The sequence below is a fragment of the Oryza glaberrima genome, chromosome 1 (assembly GCF_000147395.1).
Source record: "Oryza glaberrima chromosome 1, OglaRS2, whole genome shotgun sequence".
NCBI classification, from domain to species: domain Eukaryota; kingdom Viridiplantae; phylum Streptophyta; class Magnoliopsida; order Poales; family Poaceae; genus Oryza; species Oryza glaberrima.
The window spans coordinates 37,886,104-37,905,457 of NC_068326.1; the positions used below are offsets into that span (position 1 = coordinate 37,886,104).

A 19,354-nucleotide genomic window follows, 5' to 3' on the forward strand; every position below is an offset into this window, starting at 1 on the left:
ACGGTTGCTACCGCACACATACTGCCATTTGGCTAACAATTTTATCCACGCGTGCCACGTTTCTATTTGACAATTTTCGGAATCTAATCCCCTTTGTAATTGAGAAATATCAAATGGATTTTGAATTTTGAAGGATTCAATTTCCTATAAAACTCTTTGATTTATAGAAAATGGTAGGATCTTCTCATAGGATTACATTTATATTGTTCAATTTCATATGAAAAATAAGCAAGAGGTCTAACTTCTAGAAAATTTCCTGTGATGCTATCAGAGGCTCCTCTTCATCTTTCCTATATTTTCTATTCCTACAAGAGTAGAAAAACATGCAACATTAATTTCTGTATGTGTATTATTCCTATGTGTTTCCTATAATGTATTTCAAAGGGGTCTTTAAAAAAATATCGAGTGTCACTTATACATTTCAGTAACATACTTAACAAACTATTATAATTATTGATTATGAATAATTATAATAATTAATAATTTGCAAAATGGGCAATCGTCATGTGCACGAGGCAGTTTCAACGTAGCCACGCCCCCTTCACATCTCATACCTAAGAATCCTGCAATTTATTTTAGCATATTTCCATTTTGTTGGTCCTTACTGAACGGCTTCTTTTTTCCCCTGAGATTTCTATAGAAAATAATGCGAATGTGAGGTAGCTTACATAAAGTCGAAAACAATCAGGAGCGGATCCAGAAACAAAAAATTAAGGGGGCTCAATTACACAGTTTCTTCAACCTCTAGCCATCTAGAGACCGGGGGCGGCTAATGAACGATCGATCGCGATTGCATCCCCCCGCCTCCCCCTATACGCAACCCCAGTCCTCCCACTTATTCCCTTCCTCCTCTCCTTCTTCTCTTCCTACTACAGTAAACCACAAAAAAATTTTAAAAAAACAAATAGTTAGAAAAATTTATGTATTGAAATACTATATATAAAAAATTTAAATTTAAATTTAAATTTTTTATTTAAATTCAAATTTGAATCGGGTATGTAAACTTTTGACTTATAAACTTTGGATCTATAAACTTTAGGTGTATAAACTTTAGATGTATATAGAAAATATTTGAATTCAAATTTAAATTTGAATCGAATATAATTTAAATTCAAATTTGAATCGGGTATATAAACTTTATTTCTATAAACTTTGGATATATAAACTTTAGGTGTATAAACTTTAGATGTATAGAAATACTATATATAAAAAATATTTGAATTCAAATTCAAATTTGAATCGGATATATGAATTCAAATTTAAATTTGAATCGGGTATATAAACTTTTGACTTATAAACTTTAGTTCTATAAACTTTAGGTGTATAAACTTTAGATGTATAGAAATATTATATATAAAAAAAATATTTGAATTCAAATTTAAATATGAATCGGATATATAAATTTTTGGTCTCTAAACTTTAGATGTGTAAACTTGAGGTATATAAAATTTAGGTGCATAAATTTACTAAAATAGGAAAGTAATGCGGTGCCAAAAAAGGAAATAGGTGGAGGGAGGGGGAGGTGGGGAGCGAATCTGATCGCTACCCCCTCCCCAGGGCGAGCGATCGCCAAACAGCATTTCCGCTAGAGACCTTTAGTTTATCATTCATGGTGAAAAAATTGAAGGGAGTGCTCCGAGGGGTATTCATGAGTCTTGTGGGCCTGCACCCACGTTAGATCCGCCCTGAAAACAATATCTTTTCTACCTACACTTCAAGAAAAAGTAGGGGAAAAAAGGAATAGGTTCACTTTGGGTCCCTCTATTTGTCGTCCAGTCCGATTTTCGTCCCTTGATCGCAAAACCGGGTATGACAGGTCTCTCAACTTACGAAACCGTTTAAATAAGGTCCCTTGGCAGTATTTGACCCCGATTTTGGCTGAGGTGGTGCCTACGTGGCTAATTTGACTCAGTTTTCATCTGACGTGGCGTTGACGTGGCGCTTACGTGGCAATTCGATCCGAAAAATAATAAAATCTATGGGACCCACATGTCAGTTTCACACACATAATAATAAAAAAGTGATGGGGCCCACGTAGACCCCACCTGTCATCTTGACTACCCTTCTCTCTGTCCCCTCTCTCTCTCTCGGTCTCTCTCCTCTCTCTCCCCTCGAGCGGCGGCGGGCGGCGCAGAGGGGCGGCGATGGAGCTGAGAGGCGGCAGGCGGTGGGTGGAGCGGCGGCACCGGGGCCGGGGCTACCGCCGCCGCAACTTCCGCGTCGACCACGACGTCGCTCCCATCCACCTCGCGGAGATGGAGGAGGAGCCGCTCCTTGACCCCGTCCAGAAGTCGTGTCCGTCCTTGATCCGCTCCTTGACGACGAGACCTTGCGCCGCCGCGAGAGGTCACGCCGTCGGCGCTTCTCCTCGCGCCGCCGCCGTTTTCGTCCTTCCCCCAGTCCCCGCTACCGCCGAGGACGACGACGACGAGAGGTCACGCCGGCAGCCTCGGTCGTAGCTGAGCTAGGACGACGATGGCGGCGGCATTGCTGTTGGCGCCAGTGGTGGCGCCGTGCTCGTGTCCGGCGAACTTCTTCTTGCTCTGAGTGACTAACCACCATGACTAATTAATCCGACGAGCTAATCCGTCGCCGTCGTCGGTTGCAGCCATGGTGTTCGGGAGCTGCCACAAGCTAGAGCCATTGCCGGCGGGGAAGAAGACGATGTGGAGGAGGGAGATGGACTGCCTCCTCTCCGTCTGCGACTACATCGTTGAGTTCTACCCCTCCTCGCGGACTCCCCGATGGCACCAAAGTCGAGGTATCCATCCATCCATGGACGATTCAATGGATTTCTACTTACCAAACGCCATGGCTGATTGATTGATTGCTTGCTCCATCTCCATTGTTGTTCATCCTGCAGGTCATGGCCACCAGGCCAAGATCCGACATCTACATCAACCTCCCTCGTCGACGATGTCGTCGTCGTCGTTCCAGCGGTCGACGCACCGGAACGAGGACAAGTGGTGGCTGCCGGTGCCATGCGTCCCCGACGCCGGCATCTTCGGCAAGGCCCGCAAGGACCTCCAGCAGAAGCGCGACTGCGCCACCCAGATCCACAAGCGCGACTGCGCAAAGTTTTTTCTTACAGAACTTGCGCCGCCGCTCCACCCGCCGCCTGCCGCCTCTCAGCTCCGTCGCCGCCCCTCTGCGCCGCCCGCCGCCGCTCGAGGGGAGAGAGAGGATAGAGAGAGGGACAGAGAGAAGGGGTAGTGAGGATGACAGGTGGGGTCCACGTGGGCCCCACCATTTTTTCTAATGTGTGTAAAACTGACATGTGGGTCCTATAGTTTTTATTATTTTTTTGAATCGAATTGCCACGTAAGTGATGCCACGTCAGATGAAGACCGAGTCAAATTAGCCACGTAGGCGCCACCTCAGCCAAAACCGGGGTCAAATACTGCCGGGGAACCTTATTTAAACGGTTTCGTAAGTTAGGGACCTCTCATACCCGGTTTTGCGATGAGCTGACTGGGCAACAAATAGAGGGACTCAAAGTGAACTTATTTCGGGAAAAAAAACACAGTAAATTCCATTCCGTAGTAGTAGCAAATAAATGGGCCTTACATAGACGGCCCAGCCCATTTCAACAGTAAGATCTCCACCGAGTCAATAAAATGCAGCGCCTCCTCTCCTCTACTCCGCTCCGCCGTCGCTGTTGCTCTCTGATCCCTAGGGTTTACTTTCCCCTCCTCCTCGAGCTCTAGGGTTTTTCCGCTCGCTCTCCGCCACCATGACGGCCGCCGAGACGCAGGAGGAGCTGCTCCGCAAGCACCTCGAGGAGCAAAAGATCGAGGTGATCCGTCCACTCCCAGCTTCCCTCCCCCCGCCGCTGTTGCCCTCTTCTTGTGTGATAGAAATCTGTTCAAGAAGGATACGATCTTTTAGGATTTGTGCGACTTTAGATCGGTGGGTTTGGTTAGATCGTAGTGGTAAACTGCCGGATCTCGTTTGCTGCTGAGGTTGCGCGGCTTTTAGGTGCGAGATTTGGGTGGCGAACTGAGTGGTTGTTGGAGTGTGGATTTCTGGGGATCCTATTGTCCTCTGCGATCAGGAGTTCTTTTTTTACTTTATGGGGATTCTCGTTGATGGACTCTGTTGACCTCTGCAATCAGGAGTTATTTTCCTTTCTTGGGATTCTCGTTGCTGTAAGTCTATAGGCCTCTTGCGTGCTAGTAGTAGTTATGTGCTCCATGTTGTTTGGCGATTCACCTATGAAGAGAGATCGGTACTTCTGCTTTCATGGTACTCCTGTATTAAGGATTACAAGTTCTAAATTGATTATGAACATGCTGAAGCTAGATTAAAAGCGTTATAATTGTTTAGCACCCTGAAGCTAGATTACTGCTGTTTAACTATAGTGATTGTTACATTAGTAACTTGGGCTCATTTGTTAATTAGATTGTTACTCTAGGATTCTTTGTTTTCCTACAGCACAAAGGTACAAGCCCTTCTCTTTTACTCTTGAGAAAAGTCCTTCCTTTTATGCATAGCATGCTTATTTTCAATTTGGAAATAGCATACACTGGCGTGAATACTCACTATTTTATTCTGCATGTGGCTTGGTCTGTTGTGGGTTATGGCCCTGCTTTGCAGGGCATGTTTGTTACTTGACAGTCAGTTAAAGAAAATGTCATTTTGCATGGTTTCAGGGAGATGAGCCTATCCTTGAGGATGACGATGATGACGAGGATGATGATGATGACGAGGATGACAAAGATGATGATGTGGAAGGTGTGTTGGAATCCATTTTAGTTATTGTAATATAAAGGATAGATATATCAGGTGGCTGCCCATTCTCTGGTTGTCGCATGAAACATCTCTCTATTTCTTTAATCTATAATTCATTTATTGAAGCGATGGATATTTATGGAGCGCAAAATAGTTTTTTTGTAGTTAACTGATTTGCTACCTTCAGTTCCATTTTGCAAATATTCTATTCTTTCCATACTAGAACTATGACTTTTGTTGTTTTAATTCTTCTTTTGTCATGTTATGTTCTTGTTCTTTTAAACTTATTCATGCTTCCCTGAATTGTCAGTGTGAGCCATCTGCATTGAAAATTTATTCACATGCTATACTGTGATAGCACCGTTAGGTCTTGTTTTGATACATAAGAATTTCAATTACCATGGCCATCTCCCACTTTCCAAACAGGGCCTTATTGGTACAGGATGAATGCTTGAACAGATCTTGGTTAAGAATATACTGATAATCTTGGTGGAGCTTGCTAGATGTATTGTATATAATATCATAAGTGATACCATATTTGTTTCACTAGGAGTTTAGTATTTGTGCCTTTGATGTCAGGCCAATCTAAGAGGATATATAGTTCACAGTTCAAATTTACAATTATAAATCCCCAGCCAAGAACTGTTATCATTAGAACCCAATTTCTGTTTCACGGTTACTCGAAAACAGTCAAAGGCTTCAGAAAAATTATACTTCTATGTGGTATTGTAGACTTACTGTCCAGTGTTTGCTACGTACTGTCCAGTGTTTGCTAAATGCTGATGGCTTTCCTTTATGCTTTGCAGGAGCAGGAGGTGATGCTAGTGGAAGGTCTAAGCAGAGTAGGAGCGAGAAAAAGAGCAGGAAAGCCATGCAGAAACTTGGCATGAAGACCATCACTGGTGTGAGCCGTGTCACTATCAAAAAGAGCAAGAACGTGAGCTGCTTAATCACTGTTATGCCATTGTTTCTTGTAGGCTCACAGAATTGTTATATACCATTGCATTTTGCTTAACTTTTCCCTGCACTACCAGATTCTGTTCGTCATCTCTAAACCAGATGTCTTCAAGAGCCCAAACTCAGACACCTACGTCATCTTCGGTGAGGCGAAGATCGAGGATCTGAGCTCGCAGCTGCAGACTCAAGCTGCAGAGCAGTTCAAGGCACCTGACCTGAGTAACGTCATCTCAAAGGCCGAGCCTTCTGCAGCAGCTCAGGATGACGAGGAGGTCGATGAGTCTGGCGTCGAGCCGAAGGACATTGAACTGGTGATGACACAGGCCACCGTGTCGAGATCGAGGGCGGTGAAGGCGCTTAAGGCTGCTAACGGTGACATTGTCACTGCCATCATGGAGCTGACGAACTAGTGGAATCACGAAACGTTGTGGTGGGGATGGAACTTGTGGGTTAAATTTTAATGTTGAGGGCGCATTGATAGGATGAACCCTCCTCCTTGGTTATGCTATCTTGAGAGCGGTAGGTAGTGTTACGAAACTTCAAGGCCTATATCATCCTTTGATAAGATCGACTGTTTGCTATTTAATATGCCTTTTTCATTCACTGGTCTCGCTACACATGCCTGCATGCTCCATGGCTTCTATTATCGAAAAACTGTTGAATGTGAATGAGTATGTTTTTTTGCATCCAAGAGTGTTGTGGGACTGACATTTGGCTTAATTCTGTGCAACACTTGTGATCTGCCCACTCGCGCGTCGTAGAATTTTGTAACAGCTCAAATTAGGTATATGTACTACTATGCAAAAAAAAAAAACTAATCCTAACTACATATGTGTACATGCTAGCATATCATGTGCTCAGGTAAATAGCTATTTGATTTTTTATAGGAAGTTCAAGCATTTGTTCAAGTAAATAGCTATTTGATTTTTTTATAGGAAGTTCAAGCATTTGTTCAAGTAAATAGCTATTTGATTTTTTATAAGAAGGAGAGGTTTCACGGATGTGTTCAAGTAAAAATAGTTAGAATTGGATTGGACTATTTATGGAGAGGTTTCACGCATGTGTTCAACTAAAAATAAATAGTTAGAATTGGATTGGATTATTTATGAGACGGTGAGGTTTCAAGTGGTAAAAATAATTAGAATTGGATTGGATTATTCCGAATTGGATTGGATTATTTATGAGACAGCGAGGTTTCAAGTGTGTGTTAAGGTAAATAGTTGGAATTGAATTTTTTATGAGAGGGAGAGGTTAGGGCTGTAGCGATATGAAGAAACCATCAGTACTGCACAGAGAACTCAATTCGCAGCAAGTCATCGAACTCACAAACGGGCCGTCCCGTCCTGTATCTTCTTTCCATTCATCTTCTTGCCATAGTTGGGCACTTGGGCTGGTGCGCCGCCTAGGCACCGGCGGCGGAGGCGGCGGCGCGCCACACGCGATAAGACCGAGGCAAGGCGGCGGCGTGCCGGTGCACCGCGCGCCCACCACACGCGACAAGCTCGCAAGGCGGGGAGAACGCCACAACGATTGCACGCGCCGCCCAACAGTTTGACGGATACCAGGTAGGCGCGTATGGCCGCCCGCCGGCCGCTCGATCTCTTATCTTCTTTCTCTCCCTCCCCTTGTCGAGGTTTTCTCCGCGGAATTAGGCTCTTCTCTCTCGTTCCCGGTTGGGCGACGACGCGTGATGGGTGTGGCTGAGTTGCTGCTTGTTGCTCCAACCTTACGAGCGCAAAGTGTTCGACGCAATGCCTCAGAGAAGTAGCCGCGGCCTGCACTTCTGCAGTCTTGCCTCTGTTGAACATCTGGCACATTTGTGCTGCTCTGAACTGAAAAGATTATGCTCTGATCTGAAAAGGCAATGCTGAAACTGATCGTGCAAAATCCACAACATTTAATTTTACTCTTCCTTTTTTTCTTCTAAAACTCTTAGTAACATTTTGCAGTTCCTAACTGAAGCTGATGCTGAAACTGATCATGTAAACTTCTCACATTTTTCTCCTGCACGTCCCCACTGCATATTTTTTTTTAGCCCAATAGATTAACCGATGGTGAATATAAGAAGTCCACCGGAACTGGGTGGGCATGAAGCTTGTGTTCAAAACGGCCAATTTTGTGCCTTCCATATTTGACCAACAGATTGCAGATATGCCAACTATCACTGGTTTACTACAATTAATACATGTTCAAGCAAGATGAACAGCTTACATATGTTCCTAGTAAACTTTGCCAAGGGGACATGAGTAGTGCTACACCACAACAATGGCATTTATCCACTTTCCAGCCTGTTCTGACCAAATTATCTTCAGGTAGAATTTGAGTGTCACCTAGAGAAATATTTTTATCATCAGAGGTTATGTAATTTTCCGTAGGAAGTCAAAACAGTCCTTATGGTGGCACTTGGATCTCCTGTATAAGAACTGTAAAAAATTGATATTGCGGTGATTCATTCAGTGAGTAAACATTTTAGACACCCAGTGAAATTCAACACATTTCATTAAAGCACCTTCCTTTTCTTTTACACTATGGTCATGTTCTTTCTTTTTTGGCTATCGGCATACTTGTAAATCCTGTTTACGATTCCTCAAACTTCATTTAGTACCTGACTTGATATTTTTAGTTTCTTGATTCACCATTGCCTGCATCTATTTAGGAGCGGGAGATTGCACACCAAAGGTCAAACAGGTTGATCTAAAGATGCATAGGGACCAGCTGATTGGGTCGGCATTCATCGCATTTGGCATCATATTATTTGTGGGTTTCTTCTATGCTGCGGTTTTGACCAAGATGCTTCCACCATATGAAAACCGGTTTCTGTCAGCAATCCAAAACGATAGGTAAGTAAAAACAAGGACAGAACAGATGTTCAGCATCATTCACTGTTTTCATAGATATGTTCTTTTACTGCATAGGGCATTGATGTACGGTTGCACCGGAATCACCTAAATTAGTTTTCTGCTTATATTTACAGGTATTACTGCCTGCTCATACCGTTGACACTCCCAGTGATAATCGTGGCTGTCTATTTGCATTGGCTAAGCATGAAGATGTTCAAGCATGCATGAAGCCTCATTCTAAAAGTCTGAAGTTCTTTCTCAAATGACAACCTCATTATCATGGTGACCAAAAACATACTCCCTCCGTCCCAAAAGAACTCAACCTGGACAAAGGGGATTCATGAGGTTTTTTGGGACGGAGGGAGTATATTACTAGTATCGATCTCAAAGTCAGCGTTAGACTTTTACAACCATTAATATATATATTTTTCTGCCAGGAATTCAAACTATACATAATTGTACTATCGTAGAACTATTTGTCCCCAGCTCCGTCTGTTGCACTAGAAAAAAAAACAGACTAATTTAGGATCAAGGCACAAACAAGTGTCAAATTTTTTTTGTCTATCAAATTTTGCCACCAGAGTATAATTATTGTTTATAGTACAAAGACTTCAAATCTTGTGCACTGCCTTTTATGTCAATTTTTTACCATGGGTCTTGCATTGAATTTTTCTTTTTTTTCAAAAAAAAAATATTGTTGTGCTAAAAAAAAAGAGAAAAGAAACAAAAGCAATCTAAATTTGGTAGCGCGTTGGCTTTGCTATGTTTACCCGGGATATGTTTGGGCCGTAGAGATTGTCACGGATCGGGCTATAGAGAGCAGCAGTAATTTTGAGTTAACAAAGCAAGTTTAGAGTTTTGATCCTGTCCAACTAATCGCCGGGTTAATCGGGTCTACACGCGTGACATGCGCCGCAACGAGATTACCAAAAACCAAAACAAGCAAAGGAAGGGCGGTTCATTCATTCACAGAAGAAGAGGGCCATCACTAGGAAAAAATCATGGTCGTCATGGAGGGGAGAGACAGTATAGCCTAACCTAATCCCAGATTGCTAGTGATTAGCACGTAGATACATAGAAGCGATCGATCGAGGACACATCGAGAAAAGGTAAAAGGGAGATCAATTAATCGAAGAAGAGAGTTTTTGAAATATCGATCGATCTAGCTATCATCATGTCGTTCATCCGGAAGAAGTCGATGGAGTTCTTGAAGAGCTTCGAGGTGCCGGCGAAGAACCCGTCGGAGGAGGCGCAGCGCCGGTGGCGGGATGCCGTCGGCACGCTCGTCAAGAACCGCCGCCGCCGCTTCCGGATGGTCCCCGACCTCGACAAGCGCTCGCAGGCCGAGACCCAGCGCCGCAAGATCCAGGTACATTACCTGCTCTTCAATTCCATCGTCGTCGCCGGCGATCGCCTACCTCCATCTCCATCTTGCCTTCTACTATCCCTTTTGCCTTCTACTATCCCTTTTCATATTACATGTAATTTTGAATTTTCTTTGAAATCAAACTACTTTAGCTTTAACTAAATTTATAAAAGATATATTTTTATTTTTTAAGCTTTAATAAAACTAATTTAGTACTAAATGTTGTTGCTATATTTTTTTCATAAACTTGATCTAACTTTAAAATAAATAACTTAAAAAATAAATCAAAACAACTTATATAATATTAAATAAAGAAAATATTTTTTTGCATCGATCACTGCATGCGTCACTTAATTAGATCTGAATTCTGCAATCTGCAATGCACGATCGAGCATGCACGCGTCATCTGCGTGCATGCTCCACACACGGACACACCTCACGCCTCACATCAGGAATTACATGCAACTTTGAAGCATGATAGAGTGGGAATGGCGTGGACCAACATGGCATTGGTCTATGTAGTTGATCCTACATGTTAGATTTCATAAATGTTATACACCTAGTTAGAGTATAGTTTTATATTTTGTACAACAAAACTAAAATGACTCAAATCCAATAAATCCGAGTCTCACTGTTTTGGATCAACTTGGTCAAGTAGGATGTATATAAAACCGTGAGGTATCTCCCATTAGGATAGTGGCGAAAAAAATTGTTTTGGATCGACTCGGTAAGGTAGGATGTACATAAAACTCTGAGGTATCTCCCATTAGGATAGTGGCGAAAAAAATAATTATATGGCCTCATTGTTTGGCATATTCATATGCTTATCAACAAAAATTTGAATTTTCAACGTTAAATTTGGAGCTGATTTTGGGTTTTTTTCATCGAAGTTTATTTTTCAGCTTTTGCTTTTAGATCGCTAAAAACACATATATAAAAGTTATATTCACAAATTGATTTTCGTTTGCAAATATGAGAAAATATGCCAAATGATGAGGCTGCTAGAGCCTTGGCACACGTGTGCGAATAAATATATTATAGACACCTTTAAACACTAGAAATACAAGGCATTGTAGTGGTGTGATACGCCGGTGAGCCCAGGCCTTGATCCACCCCCTGCATCAGGAAAGAAATATGTGTTCCATTACAATCTGATCCACAAATTAAAATGGATGTGTACAAAATTCAGTTTATGGCTGACATTATACAATATTAATTTGGTCGTCTTTCTTTTCTTTGGCAGTTAACGTACATGACAGAATTAAGCTACATTAAAAGTCAGGTTTCCATGTTTTGAATACTTATTAATTGTATTAAAATTTTCCATTGAAAAGTTTACAATGTCTCCTACTTCTGGACCTTGGACCTTGGAGTATTTGTCATTGATGTCTTAGGGCCTGTTGATGTCAAAAAAAACCATACCAAAATTTGGCATTGCCAAAATTTTGGCAACTTACCAAAATTTTGGCAGTATTTCTTATATAGTTACCAAAATTTGGCAGCAAACTAAATGTGGCCACTTTTTTGGCAACTTTACCAAAATTTGATAAGGTTGAAAATGGCATCAAAGTAAACAGGCCCTTACCGACATCTGGACCTTGGACCCACATGTCATTCAAAGAGGGAATGCCACATGATGATTTGGGCAAACTTTTAGTGGCACAAAAGGAATTCACCCACCAATATAGCATTAATTGTTCTAGTATATATAGTGTCGAAGCCTTTGCTCTTGCTATTTATTCCTCATAAAATAAATTTTATAGTCTTTGAGAGATAACAAAAAAATTTTAGTCCTAGTTGCCAGAGTTACCAAGAAATAACAAATTTTGCCATGAAAAATATGGTACCTCCCACTACCATATCAAGGAGCGTAAAATCATTCTCCTCATAAAGTTTTGTGCCTGTTTGGCTAGGCTGTAGATTATTCTCGAATTGATGCTGATTTTGAATTCTATGCGATATTTTTGGCGCCTTTGTTACTCGACAAATTTTTTTCATGGTTATATGAAGACTAGGTAAAAAAAACTAGTTTGCCTAGAACTACTCTTAAAAATCAAAATTAAAATTCGCCCCAAAAGAAGGAGAGGGAAACTTAGAAGGTATTGTCATGAAGAAAATATTCTTTCCATTCTACTAGTCTGAATGTAGGATCTTAATTGGCATTATAGCATATGACTGAATAAAAAAAACTGACGTATGTATGCATTGGTTACAAAACAGGAGCTCTGAATTTAAAATAATTAATATGAACGTTACATCCTTGGCATAAGAAAAAACTCGTCCATTCGCATTAACAAAGAACATAGTACCACATGGTTTTAATTAGCATCTCCCTCTGGAAATAAGTTCATTAACTTGATGGTACACCCTGTAATTCTGCCTGTTCAACCCAACACAACTCTACTCCTTCTGAAACACAGTCAAATTAACTTCGAAAACCTGAAACAATCTATGTTAATTTGCTATACTGATCTTCCCCTTTGATATATTCCACAGGAGAAGCTTCGTGTTGCACTCTTCGTTCAGAAAGCTGCACTTCAGTTCATCGATGGTACGTACAGATAACCGTCCTCAAAAAAACAAAACAAAAAAAAAAGAAACGTTTGCTTTCAATTTTGCTCGAAATTTATCACTCCGATTTGATTTTGTAACAATGGCGATGCTCCGATCCTCCTCAGCCGTCCGCAAGACGGAGCACCCGTTGCCGGAGCTCGCCCGGCAATGCGGCTTCTCCGTCAGCGCCGAGGAGCTCGCCTCCATCGTGCGCGGCCACGACACCAAGAGCTTGAGATTCCACAATGGCGTCGACGGCATCGCCCGGAAGGTGGCCGTCTCCCTCGCCGACGGCGTCAAGTCCGACGACGCCGGCCTCCGCGCCGAGGTGTACGGCGCCAACCAGTACACCGAGAAGCCGCCAAGAACGTTCTGGATGTTTCTGTGGGACGCCAGCCAGGACATGACGCTGTTGCTGCTCGCCTTCTGCGCCGCCGTCTCCGTCGCCATCGGCCTCGCCACCGAGGGGTGGCCGAGCGGCATGTACGACGGCGTCGGCATCATGCTCACCATCCTCCTCGTCGTCATGATCACCGCGGCGAGCGACTACAAGCAGTCGCTGCAGTTCAGGGACCTGGACAAGGAGAAGAAGAAGATCGACGTGCAGGTCACCCGCGACGGCTACCGGCAGAAGGTGTCCATCTACGACATCGTCGTCGGCGACATCGTGCATCTGTCCATCGGCGACCAGGTGCCGGCCGACGGGTTGTTCATTGATGGCTACTCGTTCGTCGTCGACGAGTCGAGCCTCTCCGGCGAGAGCGAGCCGGTGCACGTGTCGACGGCGAACCGGTTCTTGCTCGGAGGGACCAAGGTGCAGGACGGGTCGGCGAGGATGCTGGTGACGGCGGTGGGGATGCGGACGGAGTGGGGGAACCTGATGGAGACGCTGAGCCAGGGCGGCGAGGACGAGACGCCGCTGCAGGTGAAGCTCAACGGCGTGGCCACCATCATCGGCAAGATCGGGCTGGCGTTCGCGGTGCTCACGTTCACGGTGCTCATGGCGAGGTTCCTGCTCGGCAAGGCGGGCGCGCCGGGCGGGCTGCTGCGGTGGCGGATGGTGGACGCGCTCGCGGTGCTCAACTTCTTCGCCGTCGCCGTCACCATCATCGTCGTGGCCGTGCCGGAGGGGCTCCCGCTCGCCGTCACGCTCAGCCTCGCGTTCGCCATGAAGAAGCTGATGCAGGAGCGCGCGCTCGTGCGCCACCTCTCGGCGTGCGAGACGATGGGGTCGGCGAGCTGCATCTGCACGGACAAGACCGGCACGCTCACCACCAACCACATGGCCGTCGAGAAGATCTGGGCGTCCGGCGCCGCGCAGACGATGAGCAACGCCAAGGGATTCGACCAGCTCACCTCGTCGATGTCCGAGACCTTCGCCAAGGTGCTCCTCGAGGGCGTCTTCCATTGCTCCGGCTCCGAGGTCGTCCGTGGCAAGGACGGCAGGCACACCATCATGGGCACGCCCACCGAGACGGCCATCCTCGAGTTCGGGCTCGCGGTGGAGAAGCGCGCCAGGATCGAGCACACCGGCGCCGGGAAGCTCAAGGTGGAGCCGTTCAACTCGGTGAAGAAGACGATGGCCGTGGTGATCGCGTCCCCGAGCGCCGGCGGCCGCCCCCGCGCGTTCCTCAAGGGCGCCTCCGAGGTCGTCCTGAGCCGGTGCAGCCTCGTCCTCGACGGCACCGGGAACGTCGAGAAGCTCACGGACGCCAAGGCGAAGCGGGTGGCGAGCGCCATCGACGCGTTCGCGTGCGAGGCGCTGCGCACGCTCTGCCTCGCCTACCAGGACGTCGACGGCGGCGGCGGCGACATCCCCGGCGAAGGGTACACGCTCATCGCCGTGTTCGGCATCAAGGACCCGCTCCGCCCCGGCGTCCGGGAGGCCGTGGCGACGTGCCACGCCGCCGGCATCAACGTGCGCATGGTCACCGGCGACAACATCAACACAGCGAAGGCGATCGCCAAGGAGTGCGGCATCCTGACCGACGACGGCATCGCCATCGAAGGGCCCGAGTTCCGGAACAAGGATCCCGACCAGATGAGAGAGATCATACCCAAAATCCAGGCACGTAGCTGATTCTTGAAATCCGAGAGAGCTCTTCTCACCTGAAGAATTTTGCAGCACGGAGAGCTGATCTGAATATTGTAGGTGATGGCGAGGTCGCTGCCATTGGACAAGCACACGCTGGTGACGAACCTGAGGGGCATGTTCAACGAGGTGGTGGCGGTGACCGGCGACGGCACCAACGACGCGCCGGCGCTGCACGAGGCGGACATCGGCCTCGCCATGGGCATCGCTGGAACAGAGGTTCGTACTACTACTATTTACTGCCCCTTTGTTGCAAAATTTTAGGTTGGAGTTTGATTGACTTGATGAATGTTTTGGGTTTTTGCTTGTTCATCAGGTTGCCAAGGAGAACGCTGATGTGATCATCATGGACGACAACTTCTCGACCATTATCAATGTGGCCAAATGGGGTCGCTCTGTCTACATCAACATCCAGAAGTTCGTGCAGTTCCAGCTCACCGTCAATGTGGTCGCCCTGATGGTGAACTTCATCTCTGCCTCCTTCACAGGTACGTATAAGAATTTGAGAAATTTCTTACAAAAAGTTGACAAAATTTCTTCTAGTCAGGTATAAGAATTCTTGTTCTGATTTCTGATGAGTTTGTTCTTTTCAGGGAGTGCGCCGCTGACGATTGTGCAGCTGCTGTGGGTGAACCTGATCATGGACACACTGGGGGCGCTGGCGCTGGCGACGGAGCCGCCGAACGACGCGATGATGAAGAGGCCGCCGGTGGGTCGCGGCGACAACTTCATCACCAAGGTGATGTGGAGGAACATCGTCGGGCAGAGCATCTACCAGCTGGTCGTGCTCGGCGTCCTCCTCCTCAGAGGGAAGAGCCTCCTCCAGATCAATGGCCCTCAAGCTGACAGCCTACTCAACACCTTCGTCTTCAACACCTTTGTCTTCTGCCAGGTACGAACTGTTTCAAACAGTTTTTTTGCGTGGATTATTGAGATGGATTGTTTACTTGATTAACACAATGAATTAATATTTTGAGAAATAAAATTTATAAATACTTTAGAGAAGTGATCTAAACAATACATAGATTTTTTTTTATAAATCATATTTTTAGAAGTGTGGAGCAAATATCCACAGCAAAAGATCGCTGAAAAGAACTGGGTAGTGTCAGATTGCTCAGTTCGGTTCAATTCAGTCTCGTGTTTGTTCCTTTTTAATGCTACAATTTCTGTTGATTTGTGCTAGGTTTTCAACGAGGTGAACAGCAGGGAGATGGAGAAGATAAACGTTTTCAGCGGCATCTTCAGCAGCTGGATCTTCTCGGCGGTGGTCGGCGTCACGGCGGGGTTCCAGGTGATCATGGTGGAGCTCCTTGGGACTTTCGCCAACACGGTGCATCTCAGCGGGAAGCTGTGGCTGACGAGCGTGCTGATCGGGTCGGTCGGCTTGGTCATCGGCGCCATCTTGAAGTGCATCCCGGTCGAATCCGGCAGCGACGCTTCTGATCGTCACGACGGATACCGGCCGATCCCCACCGGCCCGAGTGCGGTTTGATTTTTGCAGGCATTTTGATCATCGTTTTCTTCATAAAGAAGGAGATGAGTTTGCATGCAAACTTCGTAGTTTAACTCAGTTTTTTTTTTCCTCCCGAACGGAAGGCATTCAGTTTTTCACACAAACTTCGTAGTTTTAACTCCAAAGAGTAGGTTTTGTCATTGCGTCTTCCTTTTCCCCCTCAGATTTGGTAGTGATAATAAGTTGTCATTGTTTTGATCCAAGGGATAGAATTCAGTTAGACAAAATTGAACTATAACAAGAGCATGTACTTGCCATTTCGTTTTTTTTTTTTCAATTGAGGGCATGCATGCACCCTTACTTTGTTGGTTTGAGCCTCTCAACTATTCTATTTTGTGCAACCAGGTTCTTTTATGCAGCAAATTCTTGCTGACGTGTTATATCATCTCTTAGAATAAGAAATTACACATTCTCCATCTTCACCAAAGAGATTACAAATTCTCCATCTTCACGATGTTCAAGCCGACTTCTCCTCATATTCATGAATTTGAGCTCCAATTTAAAGATTTCTCCATCGTAGCGTAATCCCGAAATGGATTCAGAAAGTTCAGATATATAGTTGAGGGTTTTGGAGTTTTTGACAGCGACAAAATAGGATCGTATACTTTAACTCCACAATAGTCCTTCAGGCCTAGAAAGAGAGAAAAATGGAAATACCATTAATTAGATTAGAAGTAGGGCAAGCGTATTAGGGCTGAGCTCCAACTCCTAATTTTTGCTTCAGGAGTTGGGTCTAGAGTTGAGTTGTGGAGCTGCCTAAACCCAGCTCCACATCTTTAGTACATTGTGTAAGAGAGCTCTACTCAGCTCCGCTCCTATTTTAGGTGGAGCTGATACTATTTGGCTGAGCTACAACTCCGGTAGAGGTGGAGTTGGAGTTGGAGCTGTGCCAAACATAGTATTTGCATACTCAAGAGATCCGAAATACGGAGTAAAACTTACTCCATCTCGGCAATTTCGCTTTACACGCCACAAAGGATTTGTGTTCCAAACTCCGTATTGCAAGTCTTTTAGCCCTAGAAAAAAAAGATAAAATGAACCAGCAAAGTCAAAAATAAGTAGGATTCAAGTGTTTGCATAAGAAAAGAGGCATGATATCAGAAATAAGACTTACACCAACTCGGCAATTTCGCTTAACACGCCACGAAGGTGTTGTCTCCCTGTAAAAAATCAGCCCCTTATTCCTATAAGCATGAGAAAAGAAACAATTAGCATGCCAGGTAGAATGAAAGGCAACGAAGGAACATCAATGAAGTAAAGACACTTACCAATATTTACGATAGCAACATGTTAAGATATGGTGAATGAGGCTATACGGCCTAGGTGGAGGTGAATTTCCAATGCTTCCATCAATCAGAGGTGACCAGGTACGACTGCTGAGGTGGTATTGCGTAAAGAACAATTCCGTTGGAGGAGTGTGAAATATATAACCACCAGTATCACCACAGAAAATGGTAGGAAGTGCCTTAGAGGAGACACAGATAGTCCGTGGACCAATGAACAAGGCATGGTCACCAATGCTCGCCACCGGACTAAATCTTCCTGAGGTAAGGTCAGAAATCCTATACACTGAAGTGTGAGTGTAATTTCCAATGTCGTTGTAGGCAAAAGGCAGCAGCATGGTCTGTGAGTCTAATGATGTGGGTCTACTGTCATGGCCAATTATCAGTATCTCCGAGTCGCATTCTGCCAGAAAACAAGGGCCAAGGAATTGTTGCAACCAGCTTCGGTGCCAGCTCCTTCTCTGGCAAAGGAGAGCCTTCAGCATCCTGATCATTGGGTGGATCAATCTGGAGAATGTCTGAATTGCCGGTTATATCGTGCTTAGCCTTCACCATAAACAGCTTCCCTTGGTATGACAATGTCCTCCAGCAGGGGCGCCCAAAGTCACATTTGGACAGAGTCCATTGCAGGTCGCCGGAGGCGGCGAAAGCTACCCGGTTGAACAGGTGGAAGGCCAGCATGACAGTGATGCTGCCAGTGTCGTTAACACTGACAGAAGCGCAGACATCTCTGAGGAAACCTATCCTGTGCTTCTCTTCGTTGTAATTCCACAGAACGGAGTTTGTGGTGTTACCCATCTGCGGCCGGAGGGTCTCGAGGGGCGGGAGGTCGGCGATGTCGCCGGTGAAGGGGTGGAGGAGGCGGATGGCGGTGTCGTGGTCCCGCTGCAGCAGGAGGAGGCCGTCGACGGAGTCGAGCACCATGTGGTCCTGGAAGAGCGGGAGCTTGGCGCGGGCGAGGGCGCCGGTGGAGAGGTTGAAGAAGCGGACGAACCCGCAGAGCTTGGCGTGGCCGGGGTGGAGGCCGTGGCCCTCGGGGAACATCATCCAGCGGCGCGGGTGGAAGCGCGGGTCGGTGATGCCGCGGCCGCGCGGGCAGGCGGTGGCGGAGCGCCAGGCGGCGCAGACGGCGCGGAGGCGGACGTAGTCGAGGAGGTCGCTGGCGAGCGCCCGCTCCGCGACCAGCCGCAGGAGGTGGGGGTTCAACGACGCCCACGGCGACTCGGGGGGCGCGAGGCGGCGGCGCTTGGCGGTGGCGGCGCACGGAGCCACGGCCAGCTGGGGCGCAGGCCGCTTTGCGCATCTCGTCGTCCTCGGCCGCGACATCCCTCTCCTCCTCGTCGGCGGCGAAAAGATTTTCTCCTTATTTTTTGATTTTTTTTTCCCCAAATCAACTGTCAGATCTGCGAGTGTGAGGCGGCGAGAGTTGTTGGTGATGTGGTCGATGGCCAATCTAGCGCTCAGTTATATCGGCAGGAAACGAGAGTGAATGCCTACTCCTGATCGGAATTGGATTTGCATCCAACGAGTTGATCCGCCAAGCGAACGGGTTCGGAGAGGAGAGACGGCTGGTTAAATTGGGAGTTTCATCTCCAAGGAAAGAAACGAAGGCGAGGGGCAAAACAGACATTGCATATCACTGGTCCACACTGGCTACCACATATAGTAACTCACGTAGGCAAAGTGGCAAAAGATTTTTTTAAAAAAAACTCAGAATTGGATAAATAGTTCAGAAAAAATAATTATTTTGAAGATTGAGACATGTATGTATGAATGAAGTGAAAAGAAAGCTAAGATAAAAGAGTAGGTAGTTGGTTGAAAAGTTTAGAGAGTGATATTTTTTTCGGATCGATCGACTGATGAGGAGCGTTATCCAAAAAACTATTTTTTTTTAAGAAACACAATACAGACGTATACATACACAAAGCACACACTAACCCTTAAAAATACAATTTCAATAAAAAATATTCTCTCATAGTTGTCTAACTAATTTTCTCTAAGTTTTTCATTAGCTTTATA

At 45.7% G+C, this 19,354-nt stretch overlaps 3 protein-coding genes and 2 pseudogenes across 4 annotated transcripts; 3 read left to right on the forward strand and 2 right to left on the reverse strand.

Moving 5' to 3' along the window:
* The first annotated feature begins 2,142 nt into the window (after nt 1–2,142).
* Nucleotides 2,143–3,334, forward strand: LOC127785933 (rop guanine nucleotide exchange factor 3-like). Of its 2 annotated transcripts, XM_052313270.1 has the most exons (3): nt 2,143–2,521; nt 2,609–2,761; nt 2,864–3,334. In XM_052313270.1, exons 1-3 carry the CDS (start codon nt 2,476–2,478, stop codon nt 3,211–3,213), a joined length of 549 nt encoding a protein of 182 aa, XP_052169230.1. In that variant the 5' UTR covers nt 2,143–2,475; the 3' UTR covers nt 3,214–3,334. The 2 variants fall into 2 exon arrangements, with proteins under 2 accessions (XP_052169230.1, XP_052169234.1); XM_052313274.1 differs by having other exon boundaries at nt 2,144–2,761.
* A 292-nt stretch (nt 3,335–3,626) lies between these two features.
* LOC127785922 (nascent polypeptide-associated complex subunit alpha-like protein 1) lies at nt 3,627–6,287 on the forward strand. Its single transcript, XM_052313263.1, has 4 exons — nt 3,627–3,796; nt 4,653–4,734; nt 5,538–5,668; nt 5,766–6,287. The coding sequence occupies exons 1-4, from the start codon at nt 3,734–3,736 to the stop codon at nt 6,096–6,098; spliced, it is 609 nt and encodes a 202-aa protein (XP_052169223.1). The 5' UTR covers nt 3,627–3,733; the 3' UTR covers nt 6,099–6,287.
* A 2,053-nt stretch (nt 6,288–8,340) lies between these two features.
* Nucleotides 8,341–9,494, reverse strand: LOC127759973 (uncharacterized; annotated as a pseudogene).
* Nucleotides 8,765–16,309, forward strand: LOC127755001 (calcium-transporting ATPase 1, plasma membrane-type). Its single transcript, XM_052280628.1, has 7 exons — nt 8,765–9,897; nt 12,391–12,445; nt 12,573–14,515; nt 14,600–14,758; nt 14,856–15,027; nt 15,133–15,431; nt 15,723–16,309. Exons 1-7 carry the CDS (start codon nt 9,703–9,705, stop codon nt 16,029–16,031), a joined length of 3,132 nt encoding a protein of 1,043 aa, XP_052136588.1. The 5' UTR covers nt 8,765–9,702; the 3' UTR covers nt 16,032–16,309.
* On the reverse strand, nt 16,310–18,894 carry LOC127755042 (uncharacterized; annotated as a pseudogene).
* Between the last annotated feature and the right edge of the window lie 460 nt (nt 18,895–19,354).

What these genes read in the sequence shown, in the direction of transcription:
- LOC127785933 (XM_052313270.1), top strand. Translation starts at nt 2,476, where the DNA reads ATGGCGGCGGCATTGCTGTTGGCGCCAGTGGTGGCGCCGTGCTCGT. An exon ending in AGTGGTGGCGCCGTGCTCGT is followed by an intron (nt 2,522 to 2,608) that starts GTCCGGCGAACT and finishes CGTCGGTTGCAG; the next exon opens with CCATGGTGTTCGGGAGCTGC. An exon ending in CCGATGGCACCAAAGTCGAG is followed by an intron (nt 2,762 to 2,863) that starts GTATCCATCCAT and finishes TTCATCCTGCAG; the next exon opens with GTCATGGCCACCAGGCCAAG.
- LOC127785922 (XM_052313263.1), top strand. Translation starts at nt 3,734, where the DNA reads ATGACGGCCGCCGAGACGCAGGAGGAGCTGCTCCGCAAGCACCTCGAG. An exon ending in TCGAGGAGCAAAAGATCGAG is followed by an intron (nt 3,797 to 4,652) that starts GTGATCCGTCCA and finishes GCATGGTTTCAG; the next exon opens with GGAGATGAGCCTATCCTTGA. An exon ending in CAAAGATGATGATGTGGAAG is followed by an intron (nt 4,735 to 5,537) that starts GTGTGTTGGAAT and finishes TATGCTTTGCAG; the next exon opens with GAGCAGGAGGTGATGCTAGT.
- LOC127755001 (XM_052280628.1), top strand. Translation starts at nt 9,703, where the DNA reads ATGTCGTTCATCCGGAAGAAGTCGATGGAGTTCTTGAAGAGCTTCGAG. An exon ending in TGCACTTCAGTTCATCGATG is followed by an intron (nt 12,446 to 12,572) that starts GTACGTACAGAT and finishes GATCCTCCTCAG; the next exon opens with CCGTCCGCAAGACGGAGCAC. An exon ending in ACACCTTTGTCTTCTGCCAG is followed by an intron (nt 15,432 to 15,722) that starts GTACGAACTGTT and finishes GATTTGTGCTAG; the next exon opens with GTTTTCAACGAGGTGAACAG.